This window comes from Melanerpes formicivorus, unplaced genomic scaffold (assembly GCF_026170545.1).
Source record: "Melanerpes formicivorus ecotype bairdi unplaced genomic scaffold, bMelFor1.0.p_v2 SCAF_3, whole genome shotgun sequence".
Lineage (NCBI taxonomy): Eukaryota > Metazoa > Chordata > Aves > Piciformes > Picidae > Melanerpes > Melanerpes formicivorus.
In genome coordinates, this window is record NW_027142355.1 from 42,180,958 (window position 1) to 42,201,260 (window position 20,303).

At 46.0% G+C, this 20,303-nt stretch overlaps 1 protein-coding gene and 1 long non-coding RNA gene across 4 annotated transcripts in view; one reads left to right on the forward strand and one right to left on the reverse strand.

Moving 5' to 3' along the window:
- Window positions 1-1,963: 1,963 nt before the first annotated feature.
- LOC137460450 (uncharacterized) lies at window positions 1,964-14,397 on the reverse strand. The gene is made up of 3 exons (XR_010992858.1): window positions 14,265-14,397; window positions 10,005-10,124; window positions 1,964-2,402 (listed from the first exon to the last, which is right to left on the reverse strand). It is a non-coding gene; the product is annotated as an uncharacterized lncRNA (long non-coding RNA).
- A 172-nt stretch (window positions 14,398-14,569) lies between these two features.
- Window positions 14,570-20,303, forward strand: part of SCUBE1 (signal peptide, CUB domain and EGF like domain containing 1) — a 226,197-nt gene continuing 220,463 nt past the window's right edge. For all 3 annotated transcript variants that reach the window (XM_068170772.1, XM_068170778.1, XM_068170786.1), the window contains exons 1-2: window positions 14,570-14,692; window positions 17,410-17,532. In XM_068170772.1, the coding sequence (XP_068026873.1) occupies window positions 14,605-14,692; window positions 17,410-17,532 (211 nt within the window). In that variant the 5' untranslated portion in view covers window positions 14,570-14,604. The remainder of the gene's footprint in view (window positions 14,693-17,409; window positions 17,533-20,303) is intronic.

Genomic DNA, 20,303 nt, shown 5'->3' on the forward strand with positions numbered 1-20,303 from the left:
GGTTGTGAAGCAGCCCTGCTGGGAGAAGCATGTAGAATGTACTGTGCCCTGGCTGTCCTTGGGAGTACTTTTTTAGCGATGAAAGGAGATTATGAAATTGAAGGATCAGAGGTGAAGGTAACCTCTCAGTCTTGTACTTGCTTTCAGAGCTGCTCTGTGTGCCTCTCAGGCATCTAAAATGTGCCGTTAATCCACATTAACAACATGCTTGTGTCAGATTAATTCCAACCTTGTTGGCACCCAGAGCCATCTGTATTTTGCAGGCTCTTAGAGAAACAATAATCCCTGGCCTGAATCTTCCCTGTGTGAGTAAATAGGTAAGCAGAAAACCTCTGCCTGGGGATGTACAGCAACAGATCCTCAGGCAACACAAAATAAATCTGATCTTTCTTTCCTAACCTCCAGTGGTTTTAATGGAGCAGGAAGAAGCCTAACAAGATTTGCCAGGGGGCATTACTGAGCTCTGGTGGCTGTGGCAGCTCAATGCTGCACTAAATGTGCAACTGTTCATGTGCTGCAGAGCCCTTGGGTTGAGTCACTGGCTTTTTATTATGCTTCTATTGTGGCAAAGTAGCCACTGTGATTTAACACAAACGCGTTTGCTGCCACAGGGCTCCTGGAGCTCCGGAACGGTTTCTGATCCTGCAGCTGTGTTTGAGCTCATTTTCATTATTGTAAATAATTGTTTTTAGTGGAGCTGCTCCTATGAGTGCATCTGTTGTTAATCTTGGGCTGTGCTGGAAAGTTTCACTTTCAAAGATTTGTTTTTGCTGCGAGTGTGACTTCCTGTGGCTAGTCTATTGTGCACAGACCATAGGCCATAAGTTAAGGTTTTTCCCCCACTCTGTACACCGTAGCTTTTTTCTTCTTTGGTTGGGAACTTCCACAAAGATGGATCTCAGTGCCATTTTTAGCAATTGAAGCCAAGGCTGGGGGAATACACCTGGCGCACATGCATTGATAGAGCAGCTCCTCGGCACAGAACGTGATCTGATTTGCAGTCTTCCTCTTCTCACTGCTGCACAATGGTAACGGGAACATGGTAGAAACAAGTTATTTCGTGTATAACCAAAAATGTGTCTTCTATAGAATGGGAAAGCATCAGGTTTCTTAGAATTGGGTGCCAAGAGATGACTGCCTGCTCTAAAGAGCCACTCTTTCAGTATTTGCCTGTTTTCTTATACTATGTATACAGGCAGAGTGCTCGGTTTTCAGCAGCACTCCTGAGCAGGGCTGCGTTTGTCACATTACATGTAACAAAACCTTCTCCCCACCCCACCATGTATATTTGTTTTCATTTTAGCATTAAGAGCAGGGCTGTGTCAGAGCTTTCAAAATCTAAGGAAATAGTTTTTCAGAAAAACAGATCTGCTAAATTCCACTCTTTTTCAACCCTCCTGGAGAATACTGGAAGTCAATGCAATTTCTCTGGATTCTCCAAGTCAATAGAGTGTAGCTGCACTTGGAATGTTAGTGGGGTCTTTCTGCCTCTTACTGGGTCTTTATTTTTGTGCTGTTTGATAATCTTTTGTCTGTTTGTTAATTTGAAGGGAAAGATAACACCTGATTTACCCTTAAACCTGCTTTCTCTACAACTTTGTCACCTTTCAGTAACTCAGCTGTGCAAGGGTTTTCCCTCAGCTCTTGAAAGGAAAGGATACTACAATCATGACATTTCTTATAACCACACTAATTCAAATACACCTTGATTCTTGGTGCTGTCCTGCCTGGTGAAACTGCTGTGTTGTCAGAGACATGCCAGTGCATGAGATCAGGACAAACATGTGCTCATGAGCAGCCAATATGGCAGTTTGGGGATCATCAACCACATTTTACAAGCCTCACAAAACCTGGGAATTTTAGCTTAGGATATAGTGACTTTTCAATACGATCCTTAAAACAAGATCACTGACGTTTAACGTTGTACTATTTGCAAATCCTTTCTCACAAAGTACTTCAGTTTGGGTACAAGCTGAAAAGAACTTACATTTCCCCAACCACTACTATAACTTTCTGTAGTTAAGTGCACTAATTTTAGCAATTTCAGTCAGAGTTGCTACTGCCGTTTTCAGCAAGGTTTGGATTTGATTGTTTGCCTCACTGTCTGACTAGTGTTGCAATCATCTGTAAACACAGGGGACATTTAGAGTTAATGAAAGGCAAACATTGAAGCTTTGATCAAGGGGAAGCCAGGAGGTGGGGTTTGGTTTTGAATTTCTTCTTCATGATTTTACAGTTTATTAGCACCAAGTTAAACAAGCTAATGGCTTCAAATTATAACAAAATCATTGCAGTGGTTTGTAGAGACACTATGAACTAACTCTCGCCTCCTCTTTTTAACCTTTCATCTTAGCCTCATTCTTATCTGTGGGCTGCCCCCTTGCCCTCCTCTTCCACTTGGCCTGAAAAATAAGCAGAAAACACAGTTTATGTTATGCCTGTGCACACTGCTAGGTTTTGTGGTTTGGGTTTTGGTGGTGGTGGTGGGTTGGATTTTTTTACACATCCAGAAAGGAAAGTGGATCAAAAACTAGACACTTTCCAACAGTTTGTGAGCATTTGTTTAACACTAGCTAACTCCCCGGTACCTAGCAGCCGTTTATACACACAGAGCTCATTTTCTAGATAATTTAAGTGTCTCTTGGGAATCTTGGTGGCTGCCTGCAAACATTCTCCCTGAATCAGTAGTATCAAGAAAGATGCATTTTGGTGCACAAAGTACATAGTGAAAAAAGTGAACTAAAAAATAGCAGAAGATTTAGAAAGTAGGAGGAGATGGAAAAGGGAAGTACTATAAAGAGAAGGGCATCTATAAAGACAGAGAGGTCTAAGCCTTTTACAATAGAGGCAGTCTGAAATAACCATGGTTTCTTCTTTGAGTCGTGAGAATAGCTATTTTCTTGTTTAAAAGCTTAAAGAGCTATTAAGTTGGGCAAATCACTGGTAAAACAGCTGGAAATGTAAATAGCAATTTAAACAGTCCATTGCCCCTCAATCCAAATGTGGAATGTGCAGATCTACTTCAAAAAAGTTCCTCTGGTTTTATTATATTGTCAGCAGTAAGAGGATTGAGTAGGCACCCTTTCTCCAGGGGCTGAATGGTGACGGTGTGCTTTATGTAGAAAATCCACAAATTTTCCTTCCTTTCTCCTTTCCCCTTTTTCTCTTTTTTCCCCTTTTCCTTTTTTTTTGGGTTTTTTTTTGGTTTTTATTCCCTTTTTCTCTTTTTAATTTTTTTTCCCCCCGCAAGTGAGCAGACAGGTCTCTAATTTTCACACCATTCTCCCTTAGAGACCTCCTTCAATTGCACCATTCTTTCATTATGTGGAACTAATGAAGTGCTCTGCAACCTTTAGGTCTCCGAAGAAGCCATTGCTGTAGGAATATAGTCCTTAAATAAAACATGTTTCATTGGCTGACTTCAAAACACTACTGCTGCGGGGGGAGGAAGTGGGGGATAAATAATTGGCCTGGAATCACTGTGTGAAAAAAGGAGAAATTACATCAGACAATGCCTTTAAATTATAGTTACAGTCAAAGGATACATTCAGCAATAGCAGTTTGGGTTCTTACTCCTAGTAAGTTGACAAAACGGGCATATCTTTTTCTAGGTCCCAAATTGCCAACCTTTTTATGACTATTGTCTTTGCAGTGCCTGGGCTGGACTGAAAACTAATGGGTGGTGTGGTGTGAAAAATAGTGCCATGTCAGATCAATGAGAGTAATAATTCAGCAGCTGAGTTTGAAGGCTTAGGTGTCTCCAGAACAACACCTTACATTTTATACGTTGCTTTTCTTTGCAAAGGCTTCACCAAACAGCCAGTCACGTGGGCTTGTTTGCCCAGGCTGAGAAAGCACAGCTCTCTGTTATCCGTGCTCTGTCTGATGCCTTATTTTCCTGGGAATATTCGCAAGCGTGACTGCAACTTATTCTACGTCTGCCATTAGGGACTTTGTGGAACACAGCTATTTCAAACTTGCTAAAGTCTCTTCTCTTTCTAAACAAGGTCTGCCCTCTAGTATTTTTAATTGATTTGCCTTTCTTCTCTAAAGCTTTTCATTGGTATGAGCCCTGGTTTTCTTCCCCTGGCCTAAAACTGGTGTCCTTAGAACCAAAATGTGCTCTCCCTCATGATATCTTTGTCTGCAATATCTGCTTTTAAACGTTGTTTGTGTGTTTGTTGTTGGTTTGGGGGTTTTGGTGTGTTTTGTTGGGGTTTTTTTAAGAGAGAGGAGGGACAATAACAGGGGGAAAACAAGCTGTCACTCAATCTAAGATTGCCTGTGTACGTCAAGCTTGCATCCCAATCCAGCACAGAAATAGAAACCTTCCCGGGTTTATTGGTATTAATTTCCTTTCACATTGCTTCTCTTTGTTTAATTGTGTTTGCTGCTTGAGCTAATTTGTGGCGTGTTGGACTCTGGCTCTGGTGACATGAAACAACCCTACTGGCACGATTATTGCTATAGCACCAGCATGAGAGATTTGCTGGCTTACTTGTAGTGAAAACTAGAGTAAACTGTAATGTCTGTCTTTGTCTGTAAACTATCATCTGATTTTTATTTGTTATGTTTTTAGTGAAAGGTACATAACTACCTACAAACCCCAGGCCTCACCCTGAATTTCTACTCTAAAAATAACATACTTAAGCTCCATTGAACAAACTAGAAAACAAAGCAGCACTTAATGAACATGGAGCTTTAGTTTCTGAGTGACTACAGATAAGGTAGAGTCTGTAACTACCTCACAGTGTTTCTTGGTTGGACAGCACACTGCGTTTTGCAGTACTAAAGAGCAGGAGTCAGGGATACGGACTACGTTTTGCCGAGGGCATCAGTAGCCTAGTTGCCTAGTTTGGGACCCTCTTGAGTGGCCCAATTTCAAACATGCATGGAGCTTGCATTAGCTGGGTCAAGCCACTCTGAGTCTCTACTCAGGGGACACCTGAAATCCTCTCAAGTCCCAACTCTGACTGTTTCTGGGTTTCCAAACTTCCCATGCAAACCTCAAAGTCATTTACCCTCTCTGGATATTCTTTCCCTTATTTTTACTCGGGGAAAAAAATACTCTCCTTGTCTGTGTTATGAGGCCTATTTCATGACTGATCCACATCCTTGTCTGTGTTATGAGGCCTATTTCATGACTGATCCACATCCTTGTCTGTGTTATGAGGCCTATTTCATGACTGATCCACATCCTTGTCTGTGTTATGAGGCCTATTTCATGACTGATCCACATCCTTGTCTGTGTTATGAGGCCTATTTCATGACTGATCCACATCCTTGTCTGTGTTATGAGGCCTATTTCATGACTGATCCACATCCTTGTCTGTGTTATGAGGCCTATTTCATGACTGATCCACATCCTTGTCTGTGTTATGAGGCCTATTTCATGACTGATCCACATCCTTGTCTGTGTTATGAGGCCTATTTCAAGACTGATCCACATCTCTGTGCAAAAGAGAGTTGTACAATAATGACCTCACTATTGGGAATTTTGAATCTTGCAAACTGGAAATTTCTGCAGTTCCTGTAGCTTGGCATAAGAGGCAACCTTGAGCTGTATCCTGCCCATTTCTTGGGTGAAAATATTTATGTAACTTTAGTACTTATAGAGAAAGTTCCTGTTAGAGGTTCTTCCCAACACAATAGATGCAGTCCCAGGCTGGCTTTCAGGTGAAACAAAAAGTGATGGGCAGGTAACTCTGTTTGAAGGAGGACATGCACAAGCATCTCACAGGGATAACACTGCTGTTCTGCACTCTGCAGTATTGCTTCATGCTGCCATTTAGGTCTGGTAGAGTTTGCACACCCTTGCTGCAAACCTGAGGGCAGAACTGGAGGCTGAATAAAGCCAGTATCTGAGATGGATGGACAGGTAAACAGCAGATGAGAATTGAGAGCCTGTTTGCATGTTGAATCACACACTTTTCCAGCCTTAGTGATACTATCTGAAGACACAGAAAGCTGTAGGAGGTAGATATTACCTTGTTCATTGTCAGGTCAAGAAACACATTTAGATCAAGCTGCTTCTTTCTAGGTATAAAGAGAGAAACCTGAGATTCTGTGTTTAAATTAGGTTCTGAACAAGATCTTGCATGAGCTTTCTGCAATCTTGATCCAGCAGATAGCTACATATACCTAATATGACCTTTTTGGTGTCCAAGGATTCTTTACTTCCACTTGGAAATTGGTAGGACAAGGATTGATATTGCTTTTCTCTAAATCCACTGTGGGCATTTGACTGAAATTTATTCCAAACTCTTTGAGATGTGTAATTAAAGCATGATCAGTTGAAGTGCAATGAGAATTTGACTGGGAGTTCTCAAGTAATCAGCAGCTTCCAGTTCCTATGTTTTCACTTAGTGATGATAGGCATCTTTCCTGATTTTTATGAACTTTCTTATGAACCAGTCTCACCATCCTGTTCTCTTCCATAAGATTTCACTCTAATTTAGTACACTTGTGATAATCCAGTCCATCTCTAATGACATAATAGTGATAGACTGCAATATTTTTAATGGATCTACCCAGTGCATTTCCTGCAATAAGCATATGATACCAAATCCTGCTGTCTTTGTTCACACATCTATGCCCACTCACTTGAACAGGATAATATGCAGGATTAAGGTGAGTGGAATTTTACCCTTTCTACATCAAGGCCTCCTGAGGATCCTGCACTTAATTCTATTTGATAAGTGTCTATTTTATTTGTCATTTCACACCACCTGAAACTGCAGCTGCCTGTCAGAAATTGAGTTAGTCTGAGCTTCAGCTATGTCATAGGTAGTTTAGTGCATAAAAGCATTGGCTCCTCTGGAGAGCCCTTAGGGAGAACAACTCATTTAGCAGAAAATGATAATTTGGTTTTCCAAATGGTTCTGGAGTTGTTGCTCTATATTTGGATGGGATGATGTATTTTAAAAGCCTCTGCAAGTGCGTAACTGAGCAGGCTGTTCTTTTAAGGATGAGGTGGACTACCAGGCTACTCTGATTCCTGGCTCCTTTAAAGAGGATTACTGGTAGTGTAAAACAAGCATTTTACTGTAGAGAAGTGGCAAGTTTCAAGTATGAGGGATTCGAGGAGGGATATTTAGTCCCTGTGCTAGGGAGGGAGGCACTGCTAAAGTCCTTCATGGTAGTATGGGCAAAAGGGGTTGGTGTCTGTATGAGCACGGCCTGTGAGCCATGAGCAACCTGGCAGCAACTGGAATTGTGCCTGCACTCAGAATAATACTCTGAAATGTACTGCTGGGGGTTGGGGGAAATCTGCTAGAAGGAATGAAGATTTGCTGACCTCTCAGTTTGATAAACTTTCTGCAAACTCAGGTTAGAAGAACTGCAAATATTAGCAACCATGGGTATATAGACATGCTGGTTTTAAGAAGGAGCACTTCTCCTAGGAAGTCAGGATGGGGGAGTTGGGCTTGTTCAGCTTGGAGAAGAGAAGGCTCTGGGGAGACCTAGTAATGACTTTCCAGTACCTGATGGCAGCCCACAAAAAGCATGGAGAGAGACTGTCTACAAAGGCCTGCAGTGATAGGATGAGGGGTGATGGTTTTAAATTAGAGAAGAGTAGATTTAGGTTGGACATCAGGAGGAAGTTCTTTACCATAAGAGTAGTGGAACACTGGAAAAGGCTGCCCAGGGAGGTAACTGAGGCCCCACCCTTGGAGATATTCAAGGTCAGGCTGAATGGGTGCTGGGCAACCTGATCTAGCAGAGGATGTCCCTGCACACTGCAGGAGTTTTGGATTAGATGACCTTTGGAGGTCCTTTCTGACCTCAACTGTTCTATGATTCTGTGATCTGTTGGTGCTGTAGAAGCCTGATGCAAAGATCTGAGCTTGGGCATTCTCTGCAGTATCTTCCCTGTTGGAGGTTTCTGCCAGACCATAATGATTCAGCTTCACAGGGTTTGTCCGGTGTGTTTGTCCTGTGCAGAGTGTCTCTACTCAGAACATGCTCCTTGCATATTGCTGCATAGTTCGATGGGAAGTGAATTTTACTTGTACTGTGCCCAGTAAAGCCCTTAGCACACAGCTGTGTTCTCATGTCTAACCTTTGGGGTGGTTTTTTCATCTCCTTGGGCTCACCTTCCCTCAGTAGTGCTCACAGCAGTGCTCAGTGTCAACAGTTAAAGTGTCTGAAGATCTGAAAAGGTGAGGAACACAGCTTGTCCTTCCATTACAAAAATCTGCTCACTTTTCTTAACAGTTGAAGGATTTTAAAGATCCTGTTGTGACATAGAATCATAGAATCAATAAGGTTGGAAAAGACCTCAGAGATCATAAGACAGTTTATTTTTTCCCTCTCTCTCAAAAAACATTGAGGAAAAGAATCTCCCAGCTTCAAATACTTCTTTGTTCAGAAGCACCATTCTGTTTATAGGGAAGTGGTCAGAGCTTATCTGTTGCAATGTATTTAATGAAATGTATTTAATTACAATACAAATAATTGCATGTGTTTATATTTCCATACAGGCACCTACTAAAAACCTACTCGGCCAGCTCAGGTTGGCCAGTTGTCTAGGATTAAAGTGGACATTGGTTTCGCCAGTCTTACTTAAGAAAGTCAGGTATTGATCTAACAGGTCTCTTTAGCAACATACTGGTTACTGAAGTTCATATGGCAGTGGGCCTATGCACTGTGGGTCATGTGCAGTAAGGATTGCAGCTAACCAATCAAGGGGATACAGTACCACAGTATCACCAAGGTTGGAAGAGACCTCAAAGATCATCCAGTCCAACCTGTCACCGCAGACTTCTTGACTAGACCATGGCACCAAGTCATCCAATCCCCTCTTGAACACCTCCAGGGATGGGGACTCCACCACCTCCCTGGGCAGCCAATTCCAATGACCAATGACTCTCTCAGTGAAGAACTTTCTCCTCACCTCCAGCCTAAACTTCCCCTGGCACAGCTTGAGACTGTGTCCTCTTGTTCTGCTGCTGGTTGCCTGGGAGAAGAGAGCAACCCCTTCCTGGCTACAATCTGCCTTCAGGTAGTTGTAGAGGGCAATGAGGTCTCCCCTGGGCCTCCTCTTCTCCAGGCTAAACAACCCCAGCTCCCTCAGCCTCTCCTCACAGGGCTGTGCTCAAGGCCTCTCCCCAGCCTTGTTGCCCTTCTCTGGACACCTTCAAGTGTCTTGATGTCCTTCTTAAACCAAGGGGCCCAGTGACTTTCTACTCACAGAAAGTCACTGTTTTGAAGGCTTCTGTGGGGGAGACATGAAGTTAAAATGTTGATCCTACTCTGGTCTAAAGTTAGTGCACGGACAATGAGTAATGGGATCCTGCTCACTTCATCCCCTGTGTAGTCAGGATAGGATCTGATGCTGGTATTTTAGCATTTCCTACATCTTCCTGCAAAGTCCAGGTAAATACACTGTGGCTTAGCTTCAGCCAGCTGGGATGGTTTTGTTTAAGCAGGTGGGTGCTCTCACCAGCCTTCCTCTTTTTCTGTAACATGTACTGGGACAGAAAACTTACGGTTTTTTGCTTTGCTGTTTGCCTTCTGGCTCCCTTATGCCTTTACTTCTTAAAACCAAACCATTTCAGAATATCACTGCCCCTCTTTTTGTGAAAACTAAGGCACATGACTGCCTCTACCCCTCTAAAACAGAGTTGGCAAAGAGTTTAAGAAAGATATTCTTCTCCGCTGCATGTTTTCACAGGTCCTTCCACAAGGACTTCTTCACAGGTCCTCTTCCCCCTGATATAACCTTATAGCAGGTGGTGCATGCAACCTTCTGTGCAATTCCTCTTGCAGCTCTCATTCATTTTGAGGGTGACTGCTGTGACCAGCCTCCTAGGTAAAACTTCCTGACCTGCATTATCCAGCTTCTTAGACATGAAGCGCCCTGTTTGAGATGTACCCTTCATGCATTGCCTCCTGTGGCAGTACTGGCCCCAGTATATATGTGTCCATACACAGCAAACTGGGAAACCACAAATTCTGAATATCTTCTGTTTTCTAAGAGTATGTTTTGGAATGGTGCATACCTGTGGTAGAAGATGTTCTGGAGGCAAAGCAACTGCTCTGCAGCCACTCCTTTATTTATGCCCTTGGCCTTCCCAGTATGCAGGTGTCCATGGTCCTTCTGCTCTGTAATGTGATGGGTCCTAATAAAACAGATCTCTTATTACTGTTTCATAAGAACATTGCCCAAAAGCTTTAAAGACATTGGCATGAAAGAACATCAGAACCTCACACAATCCATTCATGTGCAAGGTGTCACCACAGACTGCCCAAAGGTTTTCAGGCAGAGCTCAGGTACATTTGACAGAGAGCTTAAACACAGGTGGTAGTTTCAGGTTTGGCCCTCTCTACCCTCAATGTAGGTAGCTCTTGCTTGCCTTGCAGTTATACAAAGCAGATTTATAGTCACAAATTTGGCTCTTAGTTTCCACTAAGGAGAAGCTTCTGCTTGGAAGAAGCTGCTTGGTCATTACTTCTAATACTAAATTTTTCATGTAAGCATCTGTACAATTGACATAGGGATGATGTTAGACAATCAAAACAAGCACAGAAGCATAACTACAAGTGGAAAAGCTGAACGTCCACAAGGATCCCTTCTCCCCTAGCAAGGAAAACTGCTGAAAAGACCCTCCTGGAAATATTCAGCCTGGTACTGTAGATCATATTCCTTATTTTATGTGATGATTCTGACTTAAGGTTCAGGCCCTCTTTTGCTCAAGACTGTGGTGGTGTATCTCCTCCTATGTTCTGTCACTCAGGAACCTGGGGGTTAAAAAATAAACAAAGCAACCCTCCTCCCCCAACCCAATAAATAAAACCACACACAAAGGTGAGTTTGCTGGAAGAAGTACATCTGATCAGAATTGTTAGCTTTCAGTTGCATGCCACCCTCAGAGCAGATGAGGACATTTATATATAGTGTGATCACAGTATCACCAAGGTTGGAAGAGACCTCAAAGGTCATTGAGTCCAACCTGTCACCACAGACCTCATGACTAGACCACGGCACCAAGTGCCACATCCAATCCCCTCTTGAACACCTCCAGGGATGGGGACTCCACCACCTCCCTGGGCAGCCAATTCCAATGACCAATGACTCTCTCAGTGAAGAACTTTCTCCTCACCTCCAGCCTAAACTTCCCCTGGCACAGCTTGAGACTGTATCCTCTTGTTCTGCTGCTGGTTGCCTGGGACAAGAGACCAACCCCTTCCTGGCTACAACCTCCTTTCAGGCAGTTGTAGAGAGCAATGAGGTCACCCCTGAGCCTCCTCTTCTCCAGGCTAAACAACCCCAGCTCCCTCAGCCTCTCCTCACAGGGCTGTGCTCAAGGCCTCTCCCCAGCCTTGTTGCCCTTCTCTGGACACCTTCAAGTCTCTCGATGTCCTTCCTAAACTGATATTTGATATTGATGTTTGGGTCAAGGTGACTCCCTTTCCTGAGTGCCATACAGGTAGTGTTACTACCGTACAGATTGTAAATGTATGGAATTGGGGAAGATAAAAGGGCACAGGTGCAGTGATTTCTGTAAGAGTCACCTCACAGATGTTAATATGACATAATACATGCTAAAGAGCGAGTCATGAAGGTAGTTGGAGGATTTTGTGGCTTTAGCAAGCTTGTTTTTTCAATCTGGGACTCCTAAAAAGTTGCAGTCATTCATTTTTAGACATTTCCAGTAAATTCCTTCATGCAAAATAAACTTGTCTGGAAAATAAACTTCTTGTGATTTATCCTGCCATAAACTGCAGTGTGGTTTCATTAAATGGGATGACAAGGCCAACTATGAAGCTTGGGCCTTTTTTTTGAGGGTAAAAACGCTTAGCCTTATTTTATATCGTTATCTTTTTTTCATCTTTTATCTGAAAAGAAAAGCCTTCCCAGCGAGATGGACACGGGGAGCTAAGGTACAGGTCACCCACCAGAGGCTGTAATCATGGAGCTTATAAACAATGGCTACAGGATGCCGTAAAACTCACTAGATGGAGCTCTAAGGTACCAGGTAAGCCCTCTGGGGACCTACACGGCAGAAACGCTCAGTGTATCCACGGCAAGTTTGGAGCACGGGATTCTCAGTTGCATCTCAGCGTACATCACACGAATAGAGGGGACTGGAATTAAAATAATACCACTGCCCTGTCCCTAAAGGATTAAGGATGGGGGCAAACATGCAGAATGCAAACAGGTTTTGTGTCATGCACCAATTATTTTGCTGTATGAAGAAGAAAGATACCACTGTGGATTTTTACTACCCAACATTTCTTACATTTCCTTCCCTTCTCTTCAGGCTGAAAGATAATGGTGCAGCTCTCTTGGTAAGCATATTGTACAGAAGCACACATGCATTTGGGAGGAACTTGACAAAAAGAGACATGTCAGACTACAGCAGAGGTGTATTTATTATCTGCATGACCGAGTGCTCCAAGCTGTATGGTGTAGTGGACTCACTTGAGGGAGGGGATGCCATCCAGAAAGCTTGATAAGTGGACCACTGCAAACTGCATGAGGTTCATCAAGTCAAAGTGCAAGGTCCTGCATCTGGGTCAGGCCAGTCCCAGGCACAAATACAGGCTGGGTGCAGAGTGACCTGAGAGTAGCCCTGCAGATAAAGACTTGGGGGTATTGATTGATGAGAAGCTCAACATCAGCTGGCAGTGCACTCACGCAGCCCAGAAGGCAAATCGTATCCTAGACTGCATCAAGAGCACTGTGGCCAGCAGGTCAGGGGAGATGATTCTTCCCCTTTACTCTGCTCTTGTGAGACCCCACTTCAAATATTGCACCCAATTCTGGTGTCCCCATCATAAGAACACAGAACTGTTGGAGTAAGTCCAGAGGAGGCTCACAAGGATGATCCAAGGACTAGAGCATCTCTGCTGTGAGGACAGGCTGAGGAAGCTGCTGTTGTTCAGCCTGGAGAAGACTCTGGGGGGACCTCATAGCTGCATTCCAATACCTGAAGGGAGCCTACAGGAAAGCTGAAGAGGGACTTTTCATAAGGGTGTCTATCAGTAGGACAAGAGGGAATGGTTTTAAGCTGAGGGAGAATAGGTTTAGACTGGATCTTAGATGATGTTCTTCAGAACAATGGTGGTGAGCCTCTGAAATTGGTTGCCCAGAGTGGCTGTGGGTGCCCCTTCCTGGAGGTGTTCAGGGTCAGGCTGGATGAGGCCTTGAGCAGCCAAGTCTCAGCTGAGAGGGAGGTTGGAGTAGATGACCTCCAAGGTCCCTTCCAACCTAAACCATTCTATGATTGATTCTATGTCACACGAGGCTGCAGAACCAGGAGTTACAGCAACCTACAGTGGCAAATCTTTTCAGTGAGGGGTTCTGTGCAAAAACAAAACCTCCAAACCAGGGCTAGGTCCAGCAGGGATGCAAAGCCACTCAGAGGGACGCAAAGCCACTCAGAGGGATGCAAAGCCACTCAGAGGGATGCAAAGCCACTCAGAGGGATGCAAAGCCACTCAGAGGGATGCCAAGCCACTCAGAGGGACGCAAAGCCACTCAGAGGGACGCAAAGCCACTCAGAGGGATGCTGCCAGCTATTCCAGTCTGGAAGACTGCAGGGTCACAACATTTGCTTGTGGGGGCAAATTTCTCACGCTTGGGTTTAAACCAAACCACTTTCTCCTGCAGGGTGGGGGTGACAGGGGCACTTACAGAGACGTTTGCGGCAGGGGCAGCCCCAGCTTCCCGGGTGCGCTGGGGAGAGCATCTCAGCCAGGCTGGGCCCGGGGCAAGGTCGTGCGAGTCGCTCGCAGAGCCACGGCTGCCTCGAGGGCAGCAGGGCTGGGAGAGGGAAGAGCAAGGGGAAGGCTGGCCAGAGTGGCTAGCTGGAGAGAGGCAAGCAAAGCCCCCAGGACTGGCCATGACGAGGCGAGCTGGAGCGGCAGCTGTGGCAGTTAGGCGAGGCCACGGGGAAGGCAAGGGGAAGACATAAGAAAAGTTCTCTTCTAGTCTGAAGAGGGAAGAAAAAAATCCCTCTCAGCGGTTGTCAAGGAGATGGGCGGCCGGGTTCGCCGGACTGTCTGCCTTCAAAGCCCGGAGGAGGGGCGGGGGGAGCCATTTCCTCCCGGCCATTCTCCCTCCCTCTACGAGGGGCAACGGGGCTGTGGCCGCTAGAGCCGCGCCCCGCCGCCAGGGGGCGCGCTCCCGAGGGGCGAGGCGGGCACTAACGGTCGGCCCGCGCGCCCTGCGCCCTGAGGGGGAGCACAGCCCGGGGCTCGCGCCGCCGGGGCCGAAGCCCGGTAACGGCGCCAACGGCTCTCTGCGGGCTTCCTACCTGCGGGGCGACGCGGGCGTCACGCCGACACGCACACACGGCCGGACTAACAGGCAATACTCTTGAGTCAGGGAAAGAGTTTAACCCCCTTTACCTAGCCCCCACCCCGGGCGGCAACAGGGTTCAGGGGCAAGTGGCGGCGGGGCACTGGGGACGGTTGGGCGGTGAGGGGCGGCCTAAGCCTGCCCCGCCCCGGCCGCCGGCCCCGCCCCCGCCGCGGGAGCCCCGGCGAATCAGCGGGGCGCTGTCAGGGCGTCAGCGCCGGCGGCTCCGCGCGGCCGGCCCCGAGCGCGCTCCTTATCGCAGACAGGCACCGGGGGCCGGGGATCGCATCATTATCATGGGCACTGTTTGCTTTTCGCGGCGCTGCTGTTTGCTTTTCGCTCTCGCCTGGGCCGGCAGGTTGGCGGGAGGAAACGGGGGCGCAGGTAAGAGGAGCGGGGGGAGGGGGCTCTGCTGCCGTGCCGCCTCTCAGGCTCGGGCAGCGCGGAGCCGCGGCCCCGGGGGGAACTCGTGTTTGTCCGCTCTCCTCTGCCTGACGCAAGGTGTTGAGGAGGAGGTCACTTCTTGCCGCTAGTAGTGCCGGGGGTGGTGGAAATTGCGGTGGACAGGCTTTTTCTCGCGTGTCTGACGCTGCCGGAGTCCGGAGATGCCTGGAGGCAGCGACGGGGAAGAAAAAGTTACTTTTCTTTCAGTGCCTGAGAGATGTGCCTGTGCTGAACCCTTGAGACTCCGCAGGGGAAGCGGTGGCTTTTACACCGTCAGATTCTCCCTGTCTGCCCGTTAGCCAAAGCCCTGGTGTTTCTAACAGCCGCGCTCCTGTATGAGTAATAGCAGTGATGATGTTAAGCCTTTGCCCCGATGTTTAAAAACAAACAAACAAACAAAACCCCCAACACAAACACCACCTCCCCACCCCCACCCCGAAGCCCATCTGCCTAGGAATGTTGTAAGGCCGAAGTAATTTCTTGAAGATCTGTGTGTATGAAGTTGTGCTGGAAGAAATAACTTAAGGTGAAGTTGGGGATGGGGGCCAGGAGATCCTTTTTTCTCAGATACAAGTTTAGATGCAACAAAATGAATGAGGTCAGCATGGAAGTTCTTAAAAGCATAAGAAATGTGTTGTGAGATGTGGAGCAGAGCTGAGGCTCATATTTGGTTTTGCCCTTTCATTTGTCTCATTGGCATTCACGCCTGACTCCCAGGCATCCTCTTGTTGCTGTGAAATGTGCCCTTTGGTTCAGTGCAGTTTGAATTTTTGACGGCATTATAAAGAGTACAGCTGTCACTTTTGCTGATCTTCATGGGAAATGGGTGCCAGTTTAATGAGTCAAAAGTATGAACCGAAGCACTTAAAAAAAACCCAAACAACCCCCCCAAAAAAACCCAAACACCCAAACAAACGCTCCCCCAACCCCCCTCCCCAACAGACTAACAAAAAATGCCTTTCTTTTTGTGCTTGACTGGATCTGTGTCTGATCTGGGTAACACCCTCGGACCCCCTAAACTTCAGTTATAGCTAGGTGTGAACTGGCTCAGCGGTTAAAATAAACTCTTGGACTAGAAAGAAGGAAACATTACAGCAGCCCAGCCTTTCTCCAGAAAATAGCAAGGCACTGCGTCCTGTCCCACTATTTCTTTAAAAAAACAACCAACTAACCAAACAATACAGAGCCCAGGCTGGAATCTCTGAGGTGCCCCGCGGGGCCGTACTGCTCTGCACCTCTCTGCTCTCTGCCGTACCACAGTATCTGATTCTTCTCTCCTCTCTAAATAGCTCCCTCCTGTCCTCGGTGACTTTGGAGGATTCCTCTGTTATCACTGGAGATGGCATAGTAAGCACTTCTGAAACAATTAGCTTTGATTTCCAGCTAACAATGAAACTGTTTTCACTTTAATGCACCCTTTCGGAAGATCTGTTAATCTAATTGGCATTAAACTAATTGCATATGTCTCTCGTTGGATGCTCCCCAGTCCCTCCGCAAAACCCTTCTCTTGTCGGTATTTCCTAGAAATAAAGTGGGGACGGGTGTGTGTGAGAGAGAGAGGGGGTGGGCTGTGCTCCATGCAGCTTTCCTAGTTGCTAGCCGTCTGCTAAACTGTCTGCTCCCGGGAATCCCAGATGTGGCTCTGGCAAGAGGAAAAACCTACCTGAGGTGCGTTACGGCCGCGGATGACAGCGGCGGACTCTACGGGGCAGCACCGGCCTCGCCGCAGCCCTTCGCTGCGGGTGACAGGGTGCCTGGGGACCGTCTAGGGGTCAGGGCAGGTTAAGCACGGCTTTACATGTTCCCATGTTAACAGCACACCCCATCCCTGAGCAGGTCAGAGCTTTTTTTCTCCCCCCCCCCCCCCCCCCCGGCATGTTCACTTCATTAACATTTTCACGACTACCAAATCTCGACTCTCTCTCATCCTCGTCCCTCCCCCATCCTCTTTAAAGCCGTGGGAGCAAACGAATGCCCGTCACTGAAGTGTTTGTAAAAGCTTCCTACCCTGAAAACAAGAAAAGGAGTCTGGGTTCCCCTTCTCCGAGTCCAGCTCACCAGCAAGGCTGCTCCACTGCTGGGACCTTTTCTTTCAGACGGGTTTTAGTCCGTGTGGATGATGTTTATTGCAGGTTGCTTTTCTCCCCGCTAGCTTACCGAGTTTCATATGGTCGTCCATTTATTTATTTAGCCTCTTAATAATAAAAAGGATTAATGTGGTTTTGCTGTTCAAATATTTCTTTTTCTCATTCCATCACCAGCAGAGTTTATTTAAACTAGGGTCTATCTTTCTAAATCAAGAAGATCTCTTTGCTGGAACGTGCAAGTGGACTTTTTCCTCCTCTTTTAGGTCGTTTAAACACTCTCTTGTTTTACTAAGATGCAGATCTCCAGCACCAGACCGGCAGAGCAGATGTTGATTTCTCGCATGTCTAATGGTTTCCCAATGCAGAAACGTGGGGACCGAGCCCCTCTAGCTTGGTGCAGCAGCGCTTACAAGTTACTTGTAAAGAGTAGCACGTTGGTTTCATCAGTGACCTAAACTTAGATGTTCCCATTTCCAGGGGAACACTTTCAGGCAGGCAAGCAAACTGGATTTGAAGGTTTTTCTATGTCGCAGGTCTCCCCTCTTATCTGCCTTCGTTCTGTGCTTCCAGATGTTGACGAATGTGCAGAAGCTACGGATGACTGTCACATCGATGCAATTTGTCAAAACACGCCAAAAGCCTACAAATGTATCTGCAAGCCGGGCTATAAAGGCGAAGGGAAACAATGTGAAGGTAAGGACAGCTGTATTCCTCCCCTCCCTCCTCTTATTTGTTTGCTCTTTAAAAGCTTTTGTAAATAGCTGAATTCCTGAAACGATTAATGCAGATTTACAGCTGCTTAACCTCAAATCTCGGTATTTATTGGCAAGCATCCCCCCGCTGCTTTGGCTAATTGTCCGGCATCGCAACCATCGGGCCCTTCAGCCTGCTCTGAAATCAAAAGTGTAAGGGGTGGGGGTGGGGAGGGGGAGAGGGGGGAAGGAGAGGGTCGTTCTCCAATCAGCCGACTCCCGGGTCAGCCCCAGCTGGTCCCTGGCCGGGCCCGGCCCGCTGCCGCCTGCAGCTCGAAGCGCCGAGCACGTGGGCCCGCGCCCTGCCAGGGAGCGGGACGATAAAGGGCTGCCCGCCGGCAGTAGCCCTGCTTGCCGCCGGCAGTAGCCCTGCTTGCGGGTGACCGTTCCCGCCGGCTGCACGCCTCCGGGGAGGCCTCACGCCTTCCCCCGCAGCTAGGCTAGCCGGCGGAGCTCCGGCACCCGGGACCTCCTTCCTCCGCTTTAGCCGCGGGGCCGCGCCCGCCGCCGTCTGACCGGCGGCCTCCACGCCCTCCCCCGGTCTCGCTCCTCGGGTCCCTTAGAATCACAGGGATACTTGCGCCTGTCGCCTGGCTAACGTGGGGTTTATCGTCATCCTTCTCACACAGCGACAAACTCATTCCTCCTCGGCCAGTTACAGTAGATGTTCTTCTGTCCCAACGGGAACAGGACACTGTTTGACCCTGTGCCTGTGTCAGTCATACATTTTTGAGTCTGAAACTCAGTTTTGAAAAGAACTATTTCGAATTACTGCAATTAGCATTAAAGAAGGTGTTTTACTTATGCATGCCCTTACATAAATCCTTGCGCTTTTATTAGGCACTGTGTGTACTCATATTTCCCATTTTATGAGTTCCATCTTGTCTAGTGAGCCTCAGCAGAGACATTGTTCTCTGGTGAAAAAATTGGATATTGGAATCACAGCAGATTGTCTTACAAATTAAATAGGCTTTTTTACACCCACCCCACCCCCCCTTTTTTTTTTTTTCCCTTTAAAAAAAAATGCTACTGGGTAGATTCTTAGCAACTGTCAAATTCGCCTTCCAGTTTTCTCTCTTTCCACAGCAGACTGAAACGTTTTCAAAGTGTATGGCCAGTCCGTTGAACAGATTAAAGACCCAGCAAGGACTTTGCTGAAGTCTACAAAAATTTGAAACCATGTATTATTCCCCACGGACTTCCAAAGTGTTTGTTCAAGTGCCCTCATAAAGCATTTTTGTGGTTGTCATATTTTTCTGTCTTGGACTGAAGTTGACAGAGACAAATTCCTACTGTCCACCTCTTGGTGCTCTAGCCTCTCTGAGCTGCTATTCATTTGGAAGTCAGATTTTCTTTCTTGCAAACAGAATAATCATTCAGCACCACTTTTTCCTCCATTCATCCCTTCCAGGGAAAGAAATCTCTGCAGAGGAACTGTACTCAAGGCCACAGCTGTGGAGGTTAAAGAATTCTCAGACTTTATACTTCTTGTATTGCTTTCCACATCAAAAGTTTCCTTAGGCTTTAACTACTTACATTTTAGCTGTTTTGAGCTCTGTTTAATGGCAGACCTGGCTGATACTCATGCTTATTTTATACACATATTTCTCTTTGCCCGATTTACCTTGGCTCAGTAATAGAGAGAGCCCAGTAAGTGCTATAAAATCAGATTTCAAGGTGGAGTGAGGTACAGAGTCATATAATTTCTGTGGCTGGTGTCAAACTCTTAGTGATGGAATTTAGTGTCTGACAAGCTTGATAAGTACAGTAAGCTGGGGCAGATTGCAAGACTGGTGTTAGGTGAATGTAAAATTTCTCAAAGGTGTATTGCTATGGGTGACAGGCAACTTTTAAACAATGCCACAGTAACAGTTCTAAAGATTTTGCATGAACTCTAGGTCTTAAATGTGTCATTAGTACAAAATTTTGGGATAAGCAGAAAACTTCAGATATTTTGGATGCTTCCTTTCTGGAGCTTATTTAGATTACCTATTTAGTACCTCTTAGATTGATCCCAAAATACTTTGATACCTGATAGTATGTTCTTTTTGTGAGTGAACTCAAAACTACAGAGCTGAAGGAAGGGTCATACAGGACAGTGGCAAACCTAAGGTCTGCCTCAGGTCTGCTGTTCACATAGACTGAGTTTATTTTGCATCTTGAGACCAGGTATTCAAAATATACAGAAGTGAACAGAGAAGCAGTATTGATATTCATGTTGTTATTCAATATTCTGTCACAAGAAGACCTGTGTAATTAGACTTTAAACTAAGAACTGACAGGTTGAATCAAATCCCTTTTTCTTGTTTATTTATATTGACAAAACTCACACTGGGGCTGCCAGTTCCTTGCAAAACCAACTTTGCCACTGCAATGTGAAACACACATGCAAGAAAACCTTGGTAATAGGATTGCTGATGGAAACCTGGCAGTTTCTTAACGCTACTGACATTATTGCCATGTGTGACAATAATGTATTAGGAGCGTACTTCAGAGCTCCTTCATTAGATTCTGACATATGGAGGAGAAAGGAAAGCCTGAAAATTAGGGAGGATGCAGAGTGCAGCCTCAGCTGTGCATATTTATCATCCAAATCAAGGTAAGGCTATTTATTGACTTATTGATTCTAATTCAAAATGAGAACTTAATTAAAAGCTTAGTTCATTACCACACAATTACATGGCCCTCAAGACATTTCCAGGCTAGTAAAGT